The following is a 21,728-nucleotide window of genomic DNA, read 5'->3' as shown; positions in this document are numbered from 1 at the left end:
AGAGATGGTTGTCCTTCTGGAAGGTTCTCCCATCTACACAGAGGAACTCTGGAGCACCATCAGAGTGACCATCGGGTTCTTGGTCACCTCCCTGACCAAGGCCCTTCTCCCACGATTGCTCAGTTTGGCCGGGCGGACAGCTTTACGAAGAGTCTTGGTGGTTCCAAACTTCTTCCATTTAAGAATGATGGATGCCACAGTGTTCTTGGGGACCTTCAATGCTGCAGAAATGTTTTGGTACCCTTTGCCAGATCTGTGCCTTGACACAATCCTGTCTCTGAGATTTCCGGACAATTCATTAGACCTCGTGGCTTGGTTTTTGCTCTGACATGCATTGTCAACTGTGGGACCTTATATAGACAGGTGTGTGCCTTTCCAAATCATGTCCAATCAATTGAATTTACCACAGGTGGACTCCAAACAAGTTGTAGAAACATCTCAAGGATGATCAATGGAAACAGGATGCAACTGAGCTCAATTTTGATTCTCATTGCAAAGGGTCTGAATACATAAGATATGTTTAAAAAAAATTATACATTTGCAAATATTTCTAAAAACCTGTTTTCTCTTTGTCATTATGAGGTATTGTGTTTAGATTGATGAGGGAAAAAACTATCTAATGCATTCTAGAATAAGGCTGTAACGTAACAAAATGTGGAAAAAGTCAAGGGGTCTGAATACTTCCCGAATGCACTGTATGCCAATTAGGAATGAGGGGGATGATTAGGTGGCCATGATGGAATGGGGACAGGTTGGGAATTTAACCAGAACACTGGGGTTAACACCCCTACTCTTCAAATCAAAGTTTATTTGTCACGTGCGCCAAATACAACAGGTGTAGACCTTATAGTGAAATGCTTACTTACAGGCTCTAACCAACAGTGCGAAAAAAGGTACGTGTGTGTGTGTGTGTGTGTGTGTGTAGGTAAGTAAAGAAATAAAACAACAGTAAAAAGACATTTGAAAATAAGAGTAGCAAGGCTATATACAGACACCGGTTAGTCAGGCTTATTGAGGTAGTATGTACATGTAGGTATGGTTAAAGTGACTATGCATATATGATGAACAGAGAGTAGCAGCAGCGTAGAAAGAGGGGTTGCACACAATGCAAATTGTCCGGGTAGCCATTTGATTACCTGTTCAGGAGTCTTATGGCTTGGGGGTAAAAACTGTTGAGAAGCCTTTTTGTCCTAGACTTGGCAGTCCGGTACCACTTAACATGCGGTAGTAGAGAGAACAGTCTATGACTGGGGTGGCTGGGGTCTTTGACAATTTTTAGGGCCTTCCTCTGACACCGCCTGGTGTAGAGGTCCTGGATGGCAGGCAGCTTTGCCCGTACGCACTACCCTCTGTAGTGCCTTACGGTCGGAGGCCGAGCAATTGCCATACCAGGCAGTGATGCAACCGGTCAGGATGCTCTCGATGTTGCAGCTGTAGAACCTTTTGAGGATCTCAGGACCCATGCAAAATCTTTTTAGTTTCCTGAGGGGGAATAGGCTTTGCATGCCCTCTTCACGACTGTCTTGGTGTGTTTGTACCATTCTAGTTTGTTGTTGATGTGGACACCAAGGAAATTGAGGCTCTCAACCTGCTCTACTACAGCCCCGTCGATGAGAATGGGGACATGCTCGGTGCTCCTTTTCCTGTAGTCTACAATCATCTCCTTAATCTTGGTTATGTTGAGGGATAGGTTGTTATTCTGGCACCACCCGGGCCAGGTCTTTGACCTCCTCCCTATAGGCTGTCTCGACATTGTCGGTGATCAGGCCTACCACTGTTGTGTCGTCTGCAAACTTAATGATGGTGTTGGAGTCGTGCCTGGCCATGCAGTCGTGGGTGAACAGGGAGTACAGGAGGGGACTGAGCACGCACCCCTGGGGAGCTCCAGTGTTGAGGATCAGTGTGGCAGATGTGTTGCTACCTACCCTCACCACCTGGGGGCGGCCCATCAGGAAGTCCAGGATCCAGTTGCAGAGGGAGGTGTTTAGTCCCAGGTTCCTTAGCTTAGTGATGAGCTTTGAGGGTGTACTATGGTGTTGAACGCTGAGCTGTAGTCAATGAATAGCATTCTCACATAGGTGTTCCTTTTGTCCAGGTGGGAAATGGCAGTGTGGAGTGCAATAGAGATTGCATCATCTGTGGATCTGTTTGGGCGGTATGCAAAATGGAGTGGGTCTAGGGTTTCTGGGATAATGGTGTTGATGTGAGCCATTACTAGCCTTTCAAAGCACTTCATGGCTACGGATGTGAGTGCTACGGGTCTGTAGTCATTTAGGCAGGTTGCCTTTGTGTTCTTGGGCACAGGGACTAGGGACTATGGTGGTCTGCTTGAAACATGTTGGTATTACAGACTCAATCAGGAACATGTTGAAAATGTCAGTGAAGACACCTGCCAGTTGGTCAGCACATGCCCGGAGCACACGTCCTGGTAATCCGTCTGGCCCCGCAGCCTTGTGTATGTTGACCGGAACAGCTGATTAGGTTAGGATGAAGACTGGGGGTTGGGTAATCTGATTCTAGATCTGTGGTTAGCAACTATGTCCATGACTGCAATGTTGATATAATGATACTACCCGTCAGGACACCCGTTTAACGTCTCTACCGAAAGACAGCACCCTGCGCAGGGCAATGTCTCCTTCACTTCCCTGGGGTATTGGGATCTCCTTAGACCAGAGTGAAGAGTGCCCCCTACTGGCCCTTCAACACTACTTTCAGCAGCATTTGGTCTCCCATCCAACAACCAACCAGGAACGACCCTGCTTAGTTTCAAAGGCAAGCCAGCAGTGCGATGCAGGGTTGTATCAGTATCAGTATATCAACATTGCAGTCATGGACATAGTTGCTAACCATAGATCTAGAATCAGATTACCCAACCCCCAGTCTTCATCCTAACTATTGGAGGACGACAATAGATCTGATCCCAGGCCAGTGGTTACGCAGTTGCAGCTTACCTTGCCATGTTTGTTGTGTATGCGGAAAGGGATGGTGGGAGAGTGTAACAGCAGCCAGGACTCCTGCTCGTTCATCTTCTTCCTCAGACGCTCCACATTACGACTCTGGCCCTTTAGTGCTTTCTACACATCAGAAAAAAACAGGGCACGCGGTATGTTAACATACAGTTTGTTATACTGCAGGGATATTCAACTGCCGGCCTGCGAGCAAGATCTGGCCCATTTATTAATTTAGACAGGCCCTTTGATCAATTCTGAACATTAATAAAAGATACGCAACAAAAATCCCAACCAAAATCCGACGTTCAGTGTCAAAATGATAAGCACTAATGTGGTTGTCTAATGTGTGGTTGTCTATTGTGTGGTTGTCTATTGTGTGGTTGTCTATTGTGTGGTTGTCTATTGTGTGGTTGTCTAGCAGTTTTCTAGCGCCTGTGTGGCATGTTTATTGTTTTTTGTTCATATGAATTTGGCTCTAGCGTTTGAACGGTTTAAGCTACAAAATATTATGACCCCATTCCTGAAAGCTACGACTCTCAGGAATACTACGTGCCTTCTGTTTTTCCTCTCCAAAACTATGAAATAACACATTTGGAATAATGTAGTAACCCAGAAAGTATTAAACAAATCAAAATATATTTATATTTGAGATTCTTCAAAGTAGCCACCCTTTGCCTTGATGACAGCTTTGCACACTTGGCATTTCAATTAACAGGTGTGCGTTTGAACAATCAATTGTGTTGTGACAAGGTAGTGTTGCTATACAGAATATATTTACTTGGTAAAATACCAAGTCCATATTATGGCAAGTACAGCTTAAATAAGCAAAGAGAAATGACAGTCCATCATTACTTTAAGACATGAAGGTTTTTTTTTGTTTTTGTTTTTTTCCCCCACCTTTATTTAACCAGGTAGGCTAGTTGAGAACAAGTTCTCATTTGCAACTGCGACCTGGCCAAGATAAAGCATAGCAGTGTGAACAGACAGAGTTACACATGGAGTAAACAATAGACAAGTCAATAACATAGTAGGGGGAAAAAAGAAAAAAAAAGAGAATCTATATACAATGTGTGCAAAAGGCATGAGGAGGTAGGCAATAAATAGGCCATAGGAGCGAATAATTACAATTTAGCAGATTAACACTGGGGTGATAAATCATCAGATGATCATGTGCAAATAGAGATACTGGTGTGCAAAAGAGCAGAAAAGTAAATAAATGAAAACAGTATGGGGATGAGGTAGGTAAATTGGGTGGGCTATATACCGATGGACTATGTACAGCTGCAGCGATCGGTTAGCTGCTGAGATAGCAGATGTTTAAAGTTGTTGAGGGAGATAAAAGTCTCCAACTTCAGAGATTTTTGCAATTCGTTCCAGTCGCAGGCAGCAGAGAACTGGAAGGAAAGGCGGCCAAATGAGGTTTTGGCTTTAGGGATGATCAGTGAGATACACCTGCTGGAGCGCGTACTACGGGTGGGTGTTGCCATCGTGACCAGTGAACTGAGATAAGGCGGCGCTTTACCTAGCATAGCCTTGTAGATGACCTGGAGCCAGTGGGTCTGACGACGAACATGCAGCGAGGGCCAGCCGACTAGAGCATACAGGTCGCAGTGGTGGGTGGTATAAGGTGCTTTAGTAACAAAACGGATGGCACTGTGATAAACTGCATCCAGTTTGCTGAGTAGAGTATTGGAAGCTATTTTGTAGATGACATCGCCGAAGTCGAGGATCGGTAGGATAGTCAGTTTTACTAGGGTAAGTTTGGCGGCGTAAGTGAAGGAGGCTTTGTTGCGAAATAGAAAGCCGACTCTCGATTTGATTTTGGATTGGAGATGTTTGATATGAGTCTGGAAGGAGAGTTTGCAGTCTAGCCAGACACCTAGGTACTTATAGATGTCCACATATTCTAGGTCGGAACCATCCAGGGTGGTGATGCTAGTCGGGCGTGCGGGTGCAGGCAGCGACCGGTTGAAAAGCATGCATTTGGTTTTACTAGCGTTTAAGAGCAGTTGGAGGCCACGGAAGGAGTGTTGTATGGCATTGAAGCTCGTTTGGAGGTTAGATAGCACAGTGTCCAAGGAAGGGCCAGAAGTATACAGAATGGTGTCGTCTGCGTAGAGGTGGATCAGGGAATCGCCCGCAGCAAGAGCAACATCATTGATATATACAGAGAAAAGAGTCGGCCCGAGAATTGAACCCTGTGGTACCCCCTTAGAGACTGCCAGAGGACCGGACAACATGCCCTCCGATTTGACACACTGAACTCTGTCTGCGAAGTAGTTGGTGAACCAGGCAAGGCAGTCATTAGAAAAACCGAGGCTACTGAGTCTGCCGATAAGAATATGGTGATTGACAGAGTCGAAAGCCTTGGCCAGGTCGATGAAGACGGCTGCACAGTACTGTCTTTTATCGATGGCGGTTATGATATCGTTTAGTACCTTGAGCGTGGCTGAGGTGCACCCGTGACCGGCTCGGAAACCGGATTGCACAGCGGAGAAGGTACGGTGGGATTCGAGATGGTCAGTGATCTGTTTGTTGACTTGGCTTTCGAAGACCTTAGATAGGCAGGGCAGGATGGATATAGGTCTGTAACAGTTTGGGTCCAGGGTGTCTCCCCCTTTGAAGAGGGGGATGACCGCGGCAGCTTTTCAATCCTTGGGGATCTCAGATGATACGAAGGAGAGGTTGAACAGGCTGGAAATAGGGGGTGCGACAATGGCGGCGGACAGTTTCAGAAATAGAGGGTCCAGATTGTCAAGCCCAGCTGATTTGTATGGGTCCAGGTTTTGCAGCTCTTTCAGAACATCTGCTATCTGGATTTGGGTAAAGGAGAAGCTGGGGAGGCTTGGGCAAGTAGCAGCGGGGGGGGTGGAGCTGTTGGCCAGGGTTGGAGTAGCCAGGAGGAAGGCATGGCCAGCCGTTGAGAAATGCTTGTTGAAGTCTTCGATTATCACGGATTTATCGGTGGTGACCGTGTTACCTAGCCTCAGTGCAGTGGGCAGCTGGGAGGAGGTGCTCTTGTTCTCCATGGACTTTACAGTGTCCCAGAACTTTTTGGAGTTAGAGCTACAGGATGCAAATTTCTGCTTGAAAAAGCTGGCCTTTGCTTTCCTGACTGACTGCGTGTATTGGTTCCTGACTTCCCTGAACAGTTGCATATCGCGGGGACTATTCGATGCTATTGCAGTTCGCCACAGGATGTTTTTGTGCTGGTCGAGGGCAGTCAGGTCTGGAGTGAACCAAGGGCTATATCTGTTCTTAGTTCTGCATTTTTTGAACGGAGCATGCTTGTCTAAGATGGTGAGGAAGTTACTTTTAAAGAATGACCAGGCATCCTCAACTGACGGGATGAGGTCAATATCCTTCCAGGATACCCGGGCCAGGTCGATTAGAAAGGCCTGCTCGCAGAAGTGTTTTAGGGAGCGTTTGACAGTGATGAGGGGTGGTCGTTTGACCGCGGACCCGTAGCGGATACAGGCAATGAGGCAGTGATCGCTGAGATCCTGATTGAAGACAGCAGAGGTGTATTTGGAGGGCAAGTTGGTCAGGATAATGTCTATTAGGGTGCCCATGTTTACAGATTTAGGGTTGTACCTGGTGGGTTCCTTGATGATTTGTGTGAGATTGAGGGCATCTAGCTTAGATTGTAGGACTGCCGGGGTGTTAAGCATATCCCAGTTTAGGTCACCTAACAGAACAAACTCTGAAGCTAGATGGGGGGCGATCAATTCACAGATGGTGTCCAGGGCACAGCTGGGAGCTGAGGGGGGTCGGTAGCAGGCGGCAACAGTGAGAGACTTATTTCTGGAGAGATTAATTTTTAAAATTAGAAGTTCAAACTGTTTGGGCATAGACCTGGAAAGTATGACAGAACTTTGCAGGCTATCTCTGCAGTAGATTGCAACTCCTCCCCCTTTGGCAGTTCTATCTTGATGGAAAGTGTTATAGTTGGGTTTGGAAATCTCAGAATGTTTGGTGGCCTTCCTAAGCCAGGATTCAGACACGGCAAGGACATCAGGGTTGGCAGAGTGTGCTAAAGCAGTGAGTAAAACAATCTTAGGGAGGAGGCTTCTGATGTTGACATGCATGAAACCAAGGCTTTTTCGGTCACAGAAGTCAACAAATGAGGGTGCCTGGGGACATGCAGGGCCTGGGTTTACCTCCACATCACCCGAGGAACAGAGGAGTAGTAGGATGAGGGTGCGGCTAAAGGCTATCAAAACTGGTCGCCTAGAGCGTTGGGGACAAGGAACAAAAGGAGCAGATTTATGGGCGTGGTAGAATATATTCAGGGCATAATGTGCAGACAGGGGTATGGTGGGGTGCGGGTACAGCGGAGGTAAGCCCAGGCACTGGGTGATGATAAGAGAGGTTGTATCTCTGGACATGCTGGTTATAATGGGTGAGGTCACCGCATGTGTGGGAGGTGGGACAAAGGAGGTATCAGAGGTATTAGGAGTGGAACTACGGGCTCCATTGTGAACTGAAACAATGATAACTAACCCGAACAACAGTATACAAGGCATATTGATATTCGAGAGAGACATATAGTAAGGCATAAAGTAATCGCAGGTCTTGATTGGGAGAGCTAGCTAAAACAACAGGTGAGACAACAGCAGCTAGTCAGCTAACACAACAGCAGGTAAAATGGCGATGACTAGGCAGAGAGGGTCGGATTAACTACACACAGAGCCTGAGTTCGCGGCTGGGGCCGACAGATAAACACAAATAAACAGAATGGAGTACCGTGATTAATGGACAGTCCAGCAGGCATCAGCTATGTAGCCAAGTGATCATAGTGTCCAGGGGGGAGCAGTGGATGGAACAGGGAAGCCGTCACCACGCTAGCACGCGGCGTTTAAAGTTAGTAGCCCGGGGGTGGTCTGCTCAGACGGAGGCCGGATGAGGGCACAGCGGATGGAGTATTCGTCGGCAGACCAGACGTGGTGGTGCGGCGGGGCGCCGTGTCGACAGAGAATCCAAGCCAGATGGCGAAAGAGGTATTGTAGAATTTTGTTTGCTAACTGGTGCAAGCTTCGTGGCAGTGGCGTTAGGGGATAGCTTCGGTACTGGGTGCCACGGAGGGTGCAAGCTAGCTGTGAGCTAGCTAGCTGCAAGCTGTGAGCTAGCTAGCTGCAAGCTAGCTGTGAGGATCAGAAGTAGTGGCTCAGGGATTACGGCAGGAATCCGGCGTTGTTGTGGAGAGACAGTCCGATGCTGGTAGATTGGCGAGTAATATCCAGGCTAAGAACAGGGCTGGTGTCTGTGCAGAAGGTAAAAGTGACTAAATAGCTTGTAGCTGATTAGCTGGTTAGCTACTGGAGGTTCTTGAATGTGTTCCAAAGTTAAAAATAATAGCGATTCCGTATCACATTGGGTGAGGCAGGTTACCGGAAGGTATAATCGAATTAAAAATCGAAAAGATATATAAAAATAAAATATATACAAAAAATACAAAAATACACGGGAGGACGGACAAAACACGCCTACACTGCTACGCCATCTTGGATCATCTTGGATCAAGGTCAATCAATGCGTAAAATTTCAAGAACATTCAAAGTTTCTTCAAGTGCAGTCGCAAAAACCATCAAGCGCTATGATGAAACTGGCTCTCATGAGGACCGCCACAGGAAAGGAAGACCCAGAGTTACCTCTGCTGTAGAGGATAAGTTCATTAGAGTTACCAGCCTCAGAAATCGGCAATTAACTGCACCTCAGATTGCAGCAAAAATAAATGCTTCACAGAGTTCAAGTAAGACACATCAACATCAACTGTTCAGAGGAGACTGCGTGAATCAGGCCTTCATGGTTGAATTGCTACAAAGAAACCACTGCTAAAGGACAACAATAATAAGAAGAGACTTGCTTGGGCCAAGAAACACAAGCAATGGACATTAGACAGTGGAAATCTCTGCTTTGGTCTGATTGGTCCAAATTTGAGATTTTTGGTTACAACTGCCGTGTCTTTGTGAGACGCAGAGTAGGTGAACGGATGATCTCCATATGTGTGGTTCCCACCGTGAAGCATGGAGGAGGAGGTGTGATGGTGTTGGGGTGCTTTGCTGGTGACACTGTGATTTATTTATAATTCAAGGCACACTTAACCAGCATGGCTACCACAGCATTCTGCAGCGATATGCCATCCCATCTGGTTTGCGCTTAGTGGGACTATCATTTGTTTTCAACAGGACAATGACCCAAAACACACCTCCAGGCTGTGTAAGGGCTATTTGACCAAGAAGGAGAGTGATGGAGTGCTGCATCAGATGACCTGGCCTCCACAATCACCTGACCTCAACCCAACAGATGGTTTGGGATGAGTTGGACCGCAGAGTGAAGGAAAAGCAGCCAACAAGTGCTCAGCATATGTGGGAACTCCTTCAAGACTGTTGGAAAAGCATTCCAGGTGACTACCTCATAAAGCTGGCTGCGAGAATGCCAAGAGTGTGCAAAGCTGTCAATAAGGCAAAGGGTGACTACTTTGAAGAATCAAACATTTAAAATAGACTTTAATTGTTTAACACCTTTTTAGTTACTTCATGATTCTATATGTGATATTTCATAGTTTTGATGTCTTCACTATGTCATGACTTGGCCTCATGGGCTGAGAATCAAAGATGCCAGCCAGGCAAAGGTTTGAACAACCCCTCTCATGGCAGGCCAGTTACATGACTGGTCATAAATACCGGGCAGATTTTCTCTTCCTGGCCATGCAGTATTGAGAGAGAACCTCCATGGAACAAAGGAGTCCTCCCGCCAAAAATCAAACATCCGAAAGTGGAGAATGAAACAATATTCCTAATATAAAGAATGTGTGAAATGGTTTGAGGGGGGGACTTAAAGAACCATCATGTCGAATTCGTTACGAATTTGTGATGTTACTAAGTCCACTAGGGACTTTACATTGCATCATGTTAGTACTCAGTGTATAATCTATCCTGTGTGTGTGTTAATGTATTTCTGTGTGATTTTTTTATTAGTTAGTAAATAAATAATTAAGCCAATTTGTTTAAGCTGATTCATCATGAAGACTTGGGTTTGTGTAGATTCAAAGGATATTACGACGTTCAGAATGAGACTGAAATAGGAGCAAATGATTGATGGATGAAGGATAGTATATCGAGATATTCTGATATTTGAGTTAATTCGGGAAACGGTAACTCATTAAATGAACTTTTCCCGTGGTGCCCCAGATTACTACTTAATTAATTGTTATATGATTGATTTAATTGCATAATAATTGAATGTGGTATGTAATTATTCGATGAATAGCCGTCATCGCATTAATGGTAGCAACGTCACGACAACTATTATTATTAATGTAGAAAATAATAAAAATAAAGAAAAACCCTGGAATGAGTAGGTGTGTCCAAACTTTTGACTGGTACTGTATTTTTGTATTATTTATTGAGATGCTTAGTTTTCAGATAATTAAAAAAATTACCTAATTACTTTGAAGAAGCTTTCGATAGTAACAAAAAAAATATGGTGAGTGAGCGTTTAATGATTATCACATTTTTGGGTTGCACCTCAACTCAAGTTGGTTGAGCGCCCTCCACTTCTTTTATAATTACTTTTTGCAACATTTCATGAAAAGTGCTTTATTGGTGTGTGTGCGTTGCTTTTTTTATACAGTTCTTCCAAAGAATAATTGCATGTGGAAAATGTCCCACCCCCATGTAATTAACCTTTTTTTAATAAAAAATAAAAAAATTACATCTGGCCCTTGTAAGAATATAGTTTAAAAGCCCTGTTATACTGGTATCACAACAAAATCCAACACACTGTACAATCAACTAAACCTGAATTGTATCGTGTGTGTTTGACCATGAATAATTATTTGGTATTCCTGAGACATTTGTAAACAGGGGAAATGACAGCCACATTTTGTTCACTAGAATTTACAGTGTGATGCTTGATAACTATTCCAAGGAATTTCCACGTCCTTGCTGTCCAGAATCTCCCTTCCTACACACCCTCCTCCAACCCATCCCTTGCCAGGAAGTAGAGTCAGGCCATGCCCTGGCTGTAATCAGTTCAATCAGCCTTTTCCGGCTCTGATTAGGGCAGTCAGTCAGTCTGCCCCTACTGTATGACCCACTGTAGCAGTCTGGTATCAACCTGGAAGCACAGGGCCTGTATTCATAAACCTCTAGGAGTAATAGTGCTGATTTATTATCGATCCTGATTATTTATGCCTAGTCACTTTTACCCGTACTGTACCTACATGTACATATTACCTCAACTACCTCATACCCCTGCACATTGACTTGGTACTGGTACTCCTTGTATATAGCCTCATTGTTATTTTATAACTATTTATTTATCAAAATGTTGCTTACTTTTTAACTCTGCTGTATTCAGAGCATGTGACAAATAACATTTTATTTGGTGGATTAAATTGATTGAACTCGCACTATGCTCTCCAAAACCTCCTAAACGGGTATTTACTATGGAAAGAATCACTGGATGTTGAAATAAATACAGTCCTGTATAGTAACCATTAGAATAAGTAGAGGTTGCTGCTGGATGCTGGAGTGTGGTGGATGAAAGAAAAGAAGCAGCGTGCAGCTAAAAGCCAAGGTTGTAAATCAATTGTAAACCTATGCAGTTTCTAGGTTATTGGACTCCCAAGGCTTTCCACAGTAAAATGACAACAAAGGGCTGACATAAATAAGTCTATTGTGTTGAAGAGGTAAAGAGTTGAAGGGAAACTGGACAAGGTGATCTCCGGGAACACAGTCATCCTCTAAGGACCTGTGTTTATATGACAGCTACAATTAGATGGCTATCGCTGTTCCACTGTACTCAAGTTCATCAGAATTAACAAACTTCCCACGGGATAGCTTGAGTGTAGGCCAACTGTTTGTGAGTGTAGATACAGTGAGGGGGTGTATTGTGTATATGCATATGTGTGTACTATATAAGTGATTCACACACTGACGTGCTGACTCTGTCCAGATGACCTGGAAGTTGACCCCTTCTCTTTGTGTGTGTGTGTGTGTGTGTGTGTGTGTGTGTGTGTGTGTGTGTGTGTGTGTGTGTGTGTGTGTGTGTGTGTGTGTGTGTGTGTGTGTGTGTATGTGTGTATGTGTGTGTGTGTGTCACAGATCTCTAGTCTACAGTCGACCAGTCTAAGAGTGGAAGCGATGAGAGGAACTGTTCCAATAACAACAACAGTAGTGATAAAGCCAGAAGAACCCAGCCTAATCACCCAGGCAGGCAGGCTGGTTCTAGCCTCTGATAGAGAGAGAGAGAGAGAGTAAGACAAACACAGACCATAGGGCTCCAGGGAGGGAGAGACACACCCAGGGAAACCAGCCCAGAATGGGGCGGCCAGGCTGGGCAGGACACTCTTCCTCCACAGTGCCTTAATGGCCAGCTGACCATGACCTGGCCTGACACTGAGTGGGAGGCAAAGGAAGGGCCGCATCACCACTATTTTGGCTCAATTTACAACTATTGGGTTTAGTTTGAGTCTAAAACAAAGCAGTACTGGATACAACATCAAAAGAGAATCTGTTCTTTTAGACTTACCTGCCTAAATAAAAAAAATCGATTTAAATAAACATAATATATCACCTTCTCCTTCTGGATCTCGCTCTTGATGACAGAGATCTTGGTCTTCATCTCCTCAATCTCGTGTTCAGGCAGCACCTGGATATGGGGCAAGACGTCCGAGTCATCCAGCAACTGGAAGGTCAGGTCTGCAAGAGGGATGTACCACTTACACTCATACTGCTGGTGTCTCCTACAGAGGAAGGTGGAGAGGAGTGGAGAGAGAGAGAGAGAGCTCGATATCTTACATATATTTTAGAGGAGGCAGGAGGGACAAAGACAATGAGGACCTACTGTAATTAGGATTTTACATTTACATTTACATTTAAGTCATTTAGCAGACGCTCTTATCCAGAGCGACTTACAAATTGGAAAGTTCATACATATTCATCCTGGTCCCCCCGTGGGGAATGAACCCACAACCCTGGCGTTGCAAGCGCCATGCTCTACCAACTGAGCCACACGGGACCAGGGTTCACAGCGAAGTTGGTAAAAATATTGTTATTCTTAGATCTCTTTTTTGACATGGGCAAATAACTCAAGCATAGATTAGTAACTTTTTAAAAAACTATTTGGCATACAGAAACTTGAGGCCATGTGTAACTTGTTAAAAAATAATGACACCGATTGGCCTATAGGTGGCACTGTTATAAGCAGTCTCACTTAAACCCTCATATCCGCCGCGACATTTGACCTAGAGACTTGAAACGTTGTATTTAGGCATTTCCTCATGCTGAACAAATATGCCTCAAGAACCCATAAGGATAGATTATCCTCATTCTTAGCACAATTTGGTTAAAAAAAAAATCATTATAATATATTCTCATGAACCATACATCAGATTATATACCAAATCGGTAGTCAGACTCAATAAATTAGCCTCTAATGAATTTGATAATGATTCGTTTCTGCATTCAAAGTTGGCCACGGTACCAACCTACAGCACTTGACTAAACTTCACTTGCGCCATCCTTGTGGTATAGAGAGATAAACATGGTAATGCTTTCACTGATTGCACATAAAGGAAGATAGATAATGTGAGCACTATCATGTAGGAACTATATACCTCAATTACATTGTAACCCTGCACATCAACTCGGTACTGGTACTCCATGTATATAGCCAGGTTATCATTAATCATTGTATATTTATTTTTATTATTTCTCTTTTTCCCTCTCTCTGCATTGTTGGGAAGGGCCGGTAAGTAAGCATTTCACTGTTAGTCTACACCTGTTGTTTACGAAGCATGTAACAAATCTTGTGTCCTTTCTGTCATCCTGTGAACCCCGTTCATTGCGGCTCGCAGTTATATTTAGATATTTCTATTGGCCCTGTAAAGGAGGGCAATACCCACCATATAATTAATTGTCTTCCATTTGTCTTGCTTCATGCAATATCATCCGTCTTTGTTGAGCCATATTCCATTGTGCTCATAACTTAAACATATCTCCCCTATTACTATAACTCCTTATGTTTAGTAGTATGAAAAGATTGCTTGACGTGAGGAGATCCCATAGTAAACACTCAGACACAGAAAGACAAACTAAATGCGTGTTCAGCACATCCATTAGGTTATACAGATGCTCACTAATGTTGTCGGAGATGTTTTGTATTCCCCCTAACGAGCATTCATTATCATTATGATTCCTGGAGGCAGGACCGTACACTCATTAACACAGGAATACATTACAACTCCAAATGTGTGCAAACCTCATCTAAAATGACGGGAAATATGACAAGAAAAATAAATGTCCTGTTTTTACCCCCAAAGTAAAATACTGAAAAACAAACAAATAGTAGTATGACTCTTTCATGTTTTAGATTATCATTTTTCTTTGGCTAGTTAAATAAGTGTTTTGTCCTTATTGTACTATAGAGGGACGGAGACAGCAGATACCTCTCGTTTCTCTTCATCCCAATATATACCTTCACCCCCTCTTTCGCCTGCAAACATCCCTCAATTTTTTATAAGGCCTCCTCTCCTTCTTAATACAGGGTGAGATCCCCCCCCCCTTTGTAAGCAAACCCTTTGTCTCAGAGTGGTCCATGGGGTGTTATATGCTGTTGTCTCTAAGGTGTGGATCTGTATTCATACACTGTTTACATGCCCAATAAGACTTTAAGATGATCTAGAGTCTACTTAATAAACACTCTCCCTATTACAGACCGAGGTAGAGCTGATTGGGGGACCAAGATTGTCTCTGCTGCTGTTGAATAAAATCTGCATATCTAATCTCCTCCCATCCGTCCACAGCACTTTCATGCTCCCCAATGAGCTTTTCACAGCCCTTGTTTACCATAATCACATGGATTACATCTTAATTTACATCTCTACATTGGGAAATGGTGGTATATTATACACCAATTCTGTAGGAAAATAATTATGGTTATGGAGTCAGTTTAAACATTATAGAAACATTAATAATCGATGATGATTGAGTGGAGATAGAGAGATTGAATGGGATTCAGGTTTCTCAGTGAGTTAATACTGATGATTAGCTATCAACTGGATAGCGTGTTTTAATAGGCTGTTGGCCTAATCCTATGGTGTTATAGTCCAGACCAGAGGACACATACAGTAGGCTGCGTCTCAAATACAGTACAGGTGCATCAAAGCTGGGACAGAGAGACTGAAAAACACCTTCTATCTCAAGGCCATCAGACTGTTAAATAGCCATCACTAGCCGGCTACCACCCGGTTACTCAACCCTGCACCTTAGAGGCTGCTGCCCTATATACATAGACATGGAATCACAGGCCACTTTAATAATGGAACACTAATCACTTTAATAATGTTTACATACTGCTTTACTCATTTCATACGTATATACTGTATTCTATTCTATTGCATTTTAGTCAATGCCACTCCGACATTGCTCGTCCTAATATTTAAATATTTCTTAATTCCGTTCTTTTACTTTTAAATTTGTGTGTACCGGTATTGTGAATTGTTAGATACTACTGCACTGTTGGAGCTAGGAACACAAGCATTTCACTACATCCGCAATAACATCTGCTAACCATATGTATGTGACCAATAACATTTGATAACCATATGTATGTGACCAATAACATTTGATAACCATATGTGTGTGAGCAATAACATCTGATAACCATATGTATGTGACCAATAACATTTGATAACCATATGTGTGTGACCAATAACATCTGATAACCATATGTGTGTGACCAATAACATCTGCTAACCATATGTATGTGACCAATAACATCTGCTAACCATATGTATGTGACCAATAACATCTGATAACCATATGTATGTGACCAATAACATCTGATAACCATATGTGTGTGACCAATAACATCTGCTAACCATATGTATGTGACCAATAACATCTGCTAACCATATGTATGTGACCAATAACATCTGCTAACCATATGTATGTGACCAATAACATCTGCTAACCATATGTATCTGACCAATAACATCTGCTAACCATATGTATGTGACCAATAACATCTGCTAACCATATGTATGTGACCAATAACATCTGCTAACCATATGTATGTGACCAATAACATCTGTTAACCATATGTATGTGACCAATAACATTTGATAACCATATGTGTGTGACCAATAACATCTGCTAACCATATGCGTGTGACCAATAACATCTGCTAACCATATGTATGTGACCAATAACATCTGCTAACCATATGTATGTGACCAATAACATCTGCTAACCATATGTATGTGACCAATAACATCTGATTTGAAATGCCACCCTATTCCCTATGTAGCTCACTACTCTTGACCCCATAGTGGACTATATAGAGAATAGGATGCCATTTGGGACACAATGACAGACCGCTAAAGCTAGAGACCATAACAGAGTGATTTACAGACTGGTGGTAACCATGACAACGGTAGTTGTCTGTGTGTCCTTCACACTGTGAGATAGAGGGACAGCAGCGACTGTCAATCACAATGAGCCCCAATCACGCCAACAACAGTAACCATGCCATTGGAGGCAATCCTTTAAATTAAACACTTAATCTACGGCCGTGTATGCTGTCATTCCCAATTTACACACACACACACACACACACAGCCTCAGGCCCAAGCACCAGATTGAGACCAGATTGTAATACATTTCCCAACATCCATACATCCACTACGGCAATGTGTTAATATTCAGCCCTATACGAGCCCTCTAATCACTATTCTAAATCATTTCTCCACAATAGTCTACAGAAAGGCAAACATCCAACCCCGAGGCTTGAGTAAATGTATTTTTAATTGGGGGGGGGGGGGGGGGGGGGGTATAAAAATACCAACCCCTGGTCTGCAGCACCAAAGGCATCACGTGTGACTACATTCACATTTTCAATTAATAGTCTTCCTTTTTTTTTTTATAACATCAGAGAATACTTCAAATGGAGGAAATAATAATAGCAGTGAAAAAGAAAATCCCTTTGGAGCAGGACTGTCATTCATCCTGATACACTGTTTAATATCACAGACACATCAGAACTGACATGGTAGGAGCATATAACACTGGAGACCACTCAGAGTGTATGATCTACGTTTAGGCACAGTGAATACCACAGTGGGTATTGTACATAGCTGAATGTGCATGTGTTTGTGATGATGCTCTGTGAGAGTTAACCTACCCTGCGGAGGTCTTCTTCATCTTGGCACAGAGCAGCAAGTCTGTGAAGAGGAAGACGTGACGCAGCTTCCTGGAGCCCTCTGACACCTCCACCAGGAAACCATCCTTCACCAGCTGACGAGCCTACCAGGGAGAGAAACGGCATCACTTCCTGTGGCACGCCCAGCACGGGGCAACTAGCCTAGCCGTAAACATTCACTTCCCGTCAGGATATACTGTAGAAGGTATAGGTCAGGGTTCAGCAATATGAAAGAACTCGCTTGTTGTCTATATATTATTATTTTATTTTTTAAAGTTCTACCCTCTTTTTCTCCCCAATTTCGTGGTATCCAATTGTTAGTAGTTACTGTCTTGTCTCATCGCTACAACTCCCGTACGGGCTCGGGAGAGACGAAGGTCGAGAGCCATGCGTCCTCCAAAACACAACCCAACCAAGCCGCACTGCTTTTTAACACAGCGTGCATCCAAGAAGCCAGAAGCCAGCCGCACCAATGTGTCAGAGGAAACACCTTACATCTAGTGACCTGGTCAGCGTGCACTGCGCCCGGCACGCCACAGGAGTCGCTAGTGCGCGATGAGACAAGGATATCCCTACCGGCCAAACCCTCCCTAACCCGGACGACGCTGGGCCAATTGTGCGTCGCCCCATGGACCTCCTGGTCGCGGCCGGCTGCGACAGAGCCTGGGCTCGAACCCAGAGTCTCCCGGGCCACCTGAGAGGCCCTTGTTGTCTATATTTTATATGTCTTTTACATTGTCAATGATGGCGGTGTTACAGCAAGATAATCATCAGCTAAAATAAGCCACTCAGAACTTGAAACGCTCCCCCTCTCTCTCGCTCTGTATCTGTCCATCTCTGGAGAGCCAACTAGGAAAGCTAAAATAAGGCAGAGCTAAACACGAACTGGAGTAAATCAGGAAAGCCTGAGCCAAAGAGGGCAGAGAGAGATTTTCATTTAACTGGTAACAGACAGACTGTAACGAATGGAGAGATGACTGGGAGGTTAAGAACTGAGCTGACTGAATGGAAAACGGATAGAGAGGAAGAGATGGCGGGAGAGAGAGATGGAGGAAGGATAGCTGAAGAGAGGGGGGAGAGAGAGATGGAGGGAGAAAGGAGGAGAGGTAAAGCGCAAGGGGGAGATGGTGGGATAGAGGAAGGAAGGAAAGGATATACTCAGAGAGAGAAGCATTAAGAGGAGAAAAGGCTGACATGCAGAAAAGGACAGAATGAAACAATAAAGGCAGTGTTGGAAAGAGGGGGACATCAAACAACCCTGCACTGCATGCTGGGGGGGGGGGGGGGGGGGGGAAGAGAGAGAGAGAGAGAGAGAGAGAGAGAGAGAGAGAGAGAGAGAGAGAGAGAGAGAGAGAGAAAAGATCAAAGGATGCTAGAGAGAGAGGGAGCTAGAGAGAGGGCAATCGAGAGGGAGGAAGAGAGAGGAATCTGGTAATGAAGAGATTGAGGATGTGGGGGTAGGAGGAGAGGAGAGAGACTGTGGGTTTCTCTCTGACCTCAAAACACATTTCACAAATGCATTGGCACACTTCCCCAAGGTTACAACAAGAAGTTCTGAAAAGTATAAAGAAGTCTATTAAAATGGTGTGTGTGTGTGTCACCCCACCTCTCCCTTAGGCGTGGTGACGGCTGTCCTGCGGGGGTCAATCTCTTCGTTGATGGAAGACAGGAAGTTCTGGGAGATCCTCAGAGCGTCCTGCAGCAGGGGGAAGTCTGGGTGGTCCTTAGGGGTGTGCTTCAGCAGGTCCTACAATAACACACAGAGCAAGAGACCATTAGATATTAAACACACTGGGAATGCAACTCTCAAATGGCCACAGGGACCCCCATCCAAAAACAGAGAGAACCCCCTCCATTAAAATGAAATGTGTATGGACAGTCACTGTGCATGTGTTTTTAAACCTGTGTTGATGAATTGGACTATTTGGATGCTTGGCTGGGTTTTGTGCCACATATTTTCCTCTAATTAAAGCATATGAGAGTCTCTACTTTGGGCGTAACTAATGACGTTATTTTTAAAGTGCTACCTAAGAAACGGCTGAGACAATCTGCTTCCACATTGCAAATACCTTATTCTCAGCGTAACTAAGTTCCTTTTTTCAGAGGAGCGTGTGAAAGAAAAGCCCATCTCTTTTCCGTTGCCTGATTTATGCCTCGTCAGCACACCTCGGTGAATGTATTCTGACAAGCTCTAGAAGGCTTGAGTTGATGTCAGCGGTATAGTACACTACCCGTCTTCGTACGTCATTAAGAGAAAAGAACACAGTAACTTTCACCGTCTGTCAGCGTCCGTGTCCCAAATGGCACCCTATTCCCTATATAGTGCACTATGGGCCCTGGGCAAACACTATTGAAAAGTAGTGCACTAAATATGGAATATGGGGCCATTGTGTGTTTGCGTGATCTGCTCTTACCTTTGTACCAAACCAACTGGTCTTTGTTTAGTCACAGCTCCACTAGCTTTATGGAAAACATATTCATGAAATGCACTGGAAGCTAGACTGGAGGACAGGTCTAGTCATCTCCGCTTCCTCTGTTAGCGGTTTTCACTTTCCACTTGGTTGTAGTCCATCAAATTAGCGCCTATTGTTTATAACAGCATGTCATTTTGATGGACAGCGCAGAGGAAAGGTATAGGCTTGGCAAATGGAACGGAACACTTACTATAAACAGCAGCAGGCAGGGTTTGACATTGCAGGTGGATACAGAACCATGCTGCATCTTAATGACCTGCGGGGCTTTCTAGAGAGATTCTACCCAGCCCCATCACTATGTGTCTCACGACAGCACTAACTCTTAATCCTTGATAAGTATTGATCCTGTCCTATCTATTCAATCTATCTCTACGTTGCGGTCTCTAATTCAATCTCGTCATTTGTCTCTGGGTGAGATCAGGAATCCTTCATGGATCTATCGCATGCTAGTCGGGACGGACAATGTACTGGTGTGTGTGTGAGTCCTCACATGAAGAACCAGCGTACTTCTGGTCACACGGTCAATCGGCTTGTACAGGAGAGCTGTGGGAAAGGACAAGAAGAGGCACTCAGTTTGGTTTGACACACACACACACACACAATGAAGAAAAACACGACTCAAAAAGCCTATTACACACTTGACTGGGCGTAGGTTTCCTGGGGTATGGGGCAGACATTTCAATCATCCAAAACCTCAGGTGTCTGCTCCCTGCAGAGACGGACACACACCTCATTCTTTCTAAGCTCGGTTGTTCCTTCTCTGCTGAATAAGGTTGTTTTCAGAAACCTTCCCACTCAATTCACATCAGGATTAACTTCCTGACCCGGTCTAAATTTCTCGTTCTCACAGTGCGCCTCTCATATCTTATATCATATAGATGACAAGCGAGCCAAGGGCAATGCAGTATTTTTATACAGCAGAGGAAGGTGAATCTATCCATACAATGTGTGAGTGGTTGAGTCAAGGTCTTGGCCCTCTCTCTCCCAGCATGCAGTGCAGGGTTGTTTGATGTCCCCCTCTTTCTAACACTGCCTTTATTGTTTCATTCTGTCGTTTCTCACACACACACACACACACACACACACACACACACACACACACACACACACACACACACACACACACACACACACGTGTTGGGGAGTAGTGGACTACATTTAGTTTCAACTATTCATTTAACAACATTTTGCAGTAGCTTGGTAATTGAACTATATTCAAATCTTGGTAGTGTTTTCAGTAGTTCACTTTCTTTGCCGTGTAGCTAATGACTTGAACTACGCACAATTTTTCCAGCATCAGACCAGTTCTTGTGTTTAATAGGTTAAATTCTATATTCTGTTAACATCTGACTCCAGAGGGATCTGCCAGGCAATTTCTAGTCCATGACATTTGAGATTCAGATATGTCAATTTCCCAAAATAGTTTTGATGTTGTGAACTACTTTTTCAACGTAACTTTAGTTAAGTAAACTATTTGTCCTAAGGGTAACTTTAGCGTAGCTTAACTTTTTCCTGTGAGAAATAATTGGTCAAGTATATTTTCAGAGTGGATTCCCCAACACTGACAAACACACACAGCCATGTAGCTCAGCATCACTAGACTTTGCTCGGTAACAGGGTTCACGTAACTCCTTGTCGGATTGCGCACAGTATACAAACACACGTCTCGATAGACAGCCTGTTTAACATGCAGGGAAGCTCCAGCCTCGCTGCATCCTTATTGGTTACATAGCACTCTGATTCCATTGCAGATGTACTCTGTTACTAGGGAAACTATGCCAAGCCGTGTTCACACACACAAAATGTTCCTTTGACCTCAAAACCAATTTTCAATCCTAAACTTCTCTTAATCTGTCACTCCCTCTTTCCATCTCTCTCTCTATCCCGGTTTAACTCACACTCAGGAGCCAATCCAGTTACAAACCAGATCTGTCACACTAGGCTGATTTCCCAGGAGGCTTTGCAGCTGAGAGACAGAGCACCTGCGGGGCTGACAGCCAGCGTGAGACGCAAGACAGGAGCGAGAGAGATGAAGAGAGAGAACAAAAATAGACAGGGGAGAGAGAGAGAACGAAAAGAGGGGGGAGAGAGGGTG

At 44.1% G+C, this 21,728-nt stretch overlaps 1 protein-coding gene across 2 annotated transcripts in view; it reads right to left on the bottom strand.

The window, feature by feature from the left end:
* abr (ABR activator of RhoGEF and GTPase) overlaps window positions 1–21,728 on the bottom strand; it is a 222,573-nt gene that overhangs the window by 77,480 nt on the left and 123,365 nt on the right. For both annotated transcript variants that reach the window (XM_038975573.1, XM_038975581.1), the window contains 5 exons: window positions 20,124–20,176; window positions 18,766–18,906; window positions 17,142–17,263; window positions 12,534–12,702; window positions 2,952–3,074 (listed from right to left, as the gene is read on the bottom strand). In XM_038975573.1, the coding sequence (XP_038831501.1) occupies window positions 2,952–3,074; window positions 12,534–12,702; window positions 17,142–17,263; window positions 18,766–18,906; window positions 20,124–20,176 (608 nt within the window). The remainder of the gene's footprint in view (window positions 1–2,951; window positions 3,075–12,533; window positions 12,703–17,141; window positions 17,264–18,765; window positions 18,907–20,123; window positions 20,177–21,728) is intronic.

Source organism: Salvelinus namaycush, chromosome 3 (genome assembly GCF_016432855.1).
Source record: "Salvelinus namaycush isolate Seneca chromosome 3, SaNama_1.0, whole genome shotgun sequence".
Taxonomy (NCBI): Eukaryota; Metazoa; Chordata; class Actinopteri; order Salmoniformes; family Salmonidae; genus Salvelinus; species Salvelinus namaycush.
This window is presented reverse-complemented; position numbering and strand designations above follow the sequence as displayed.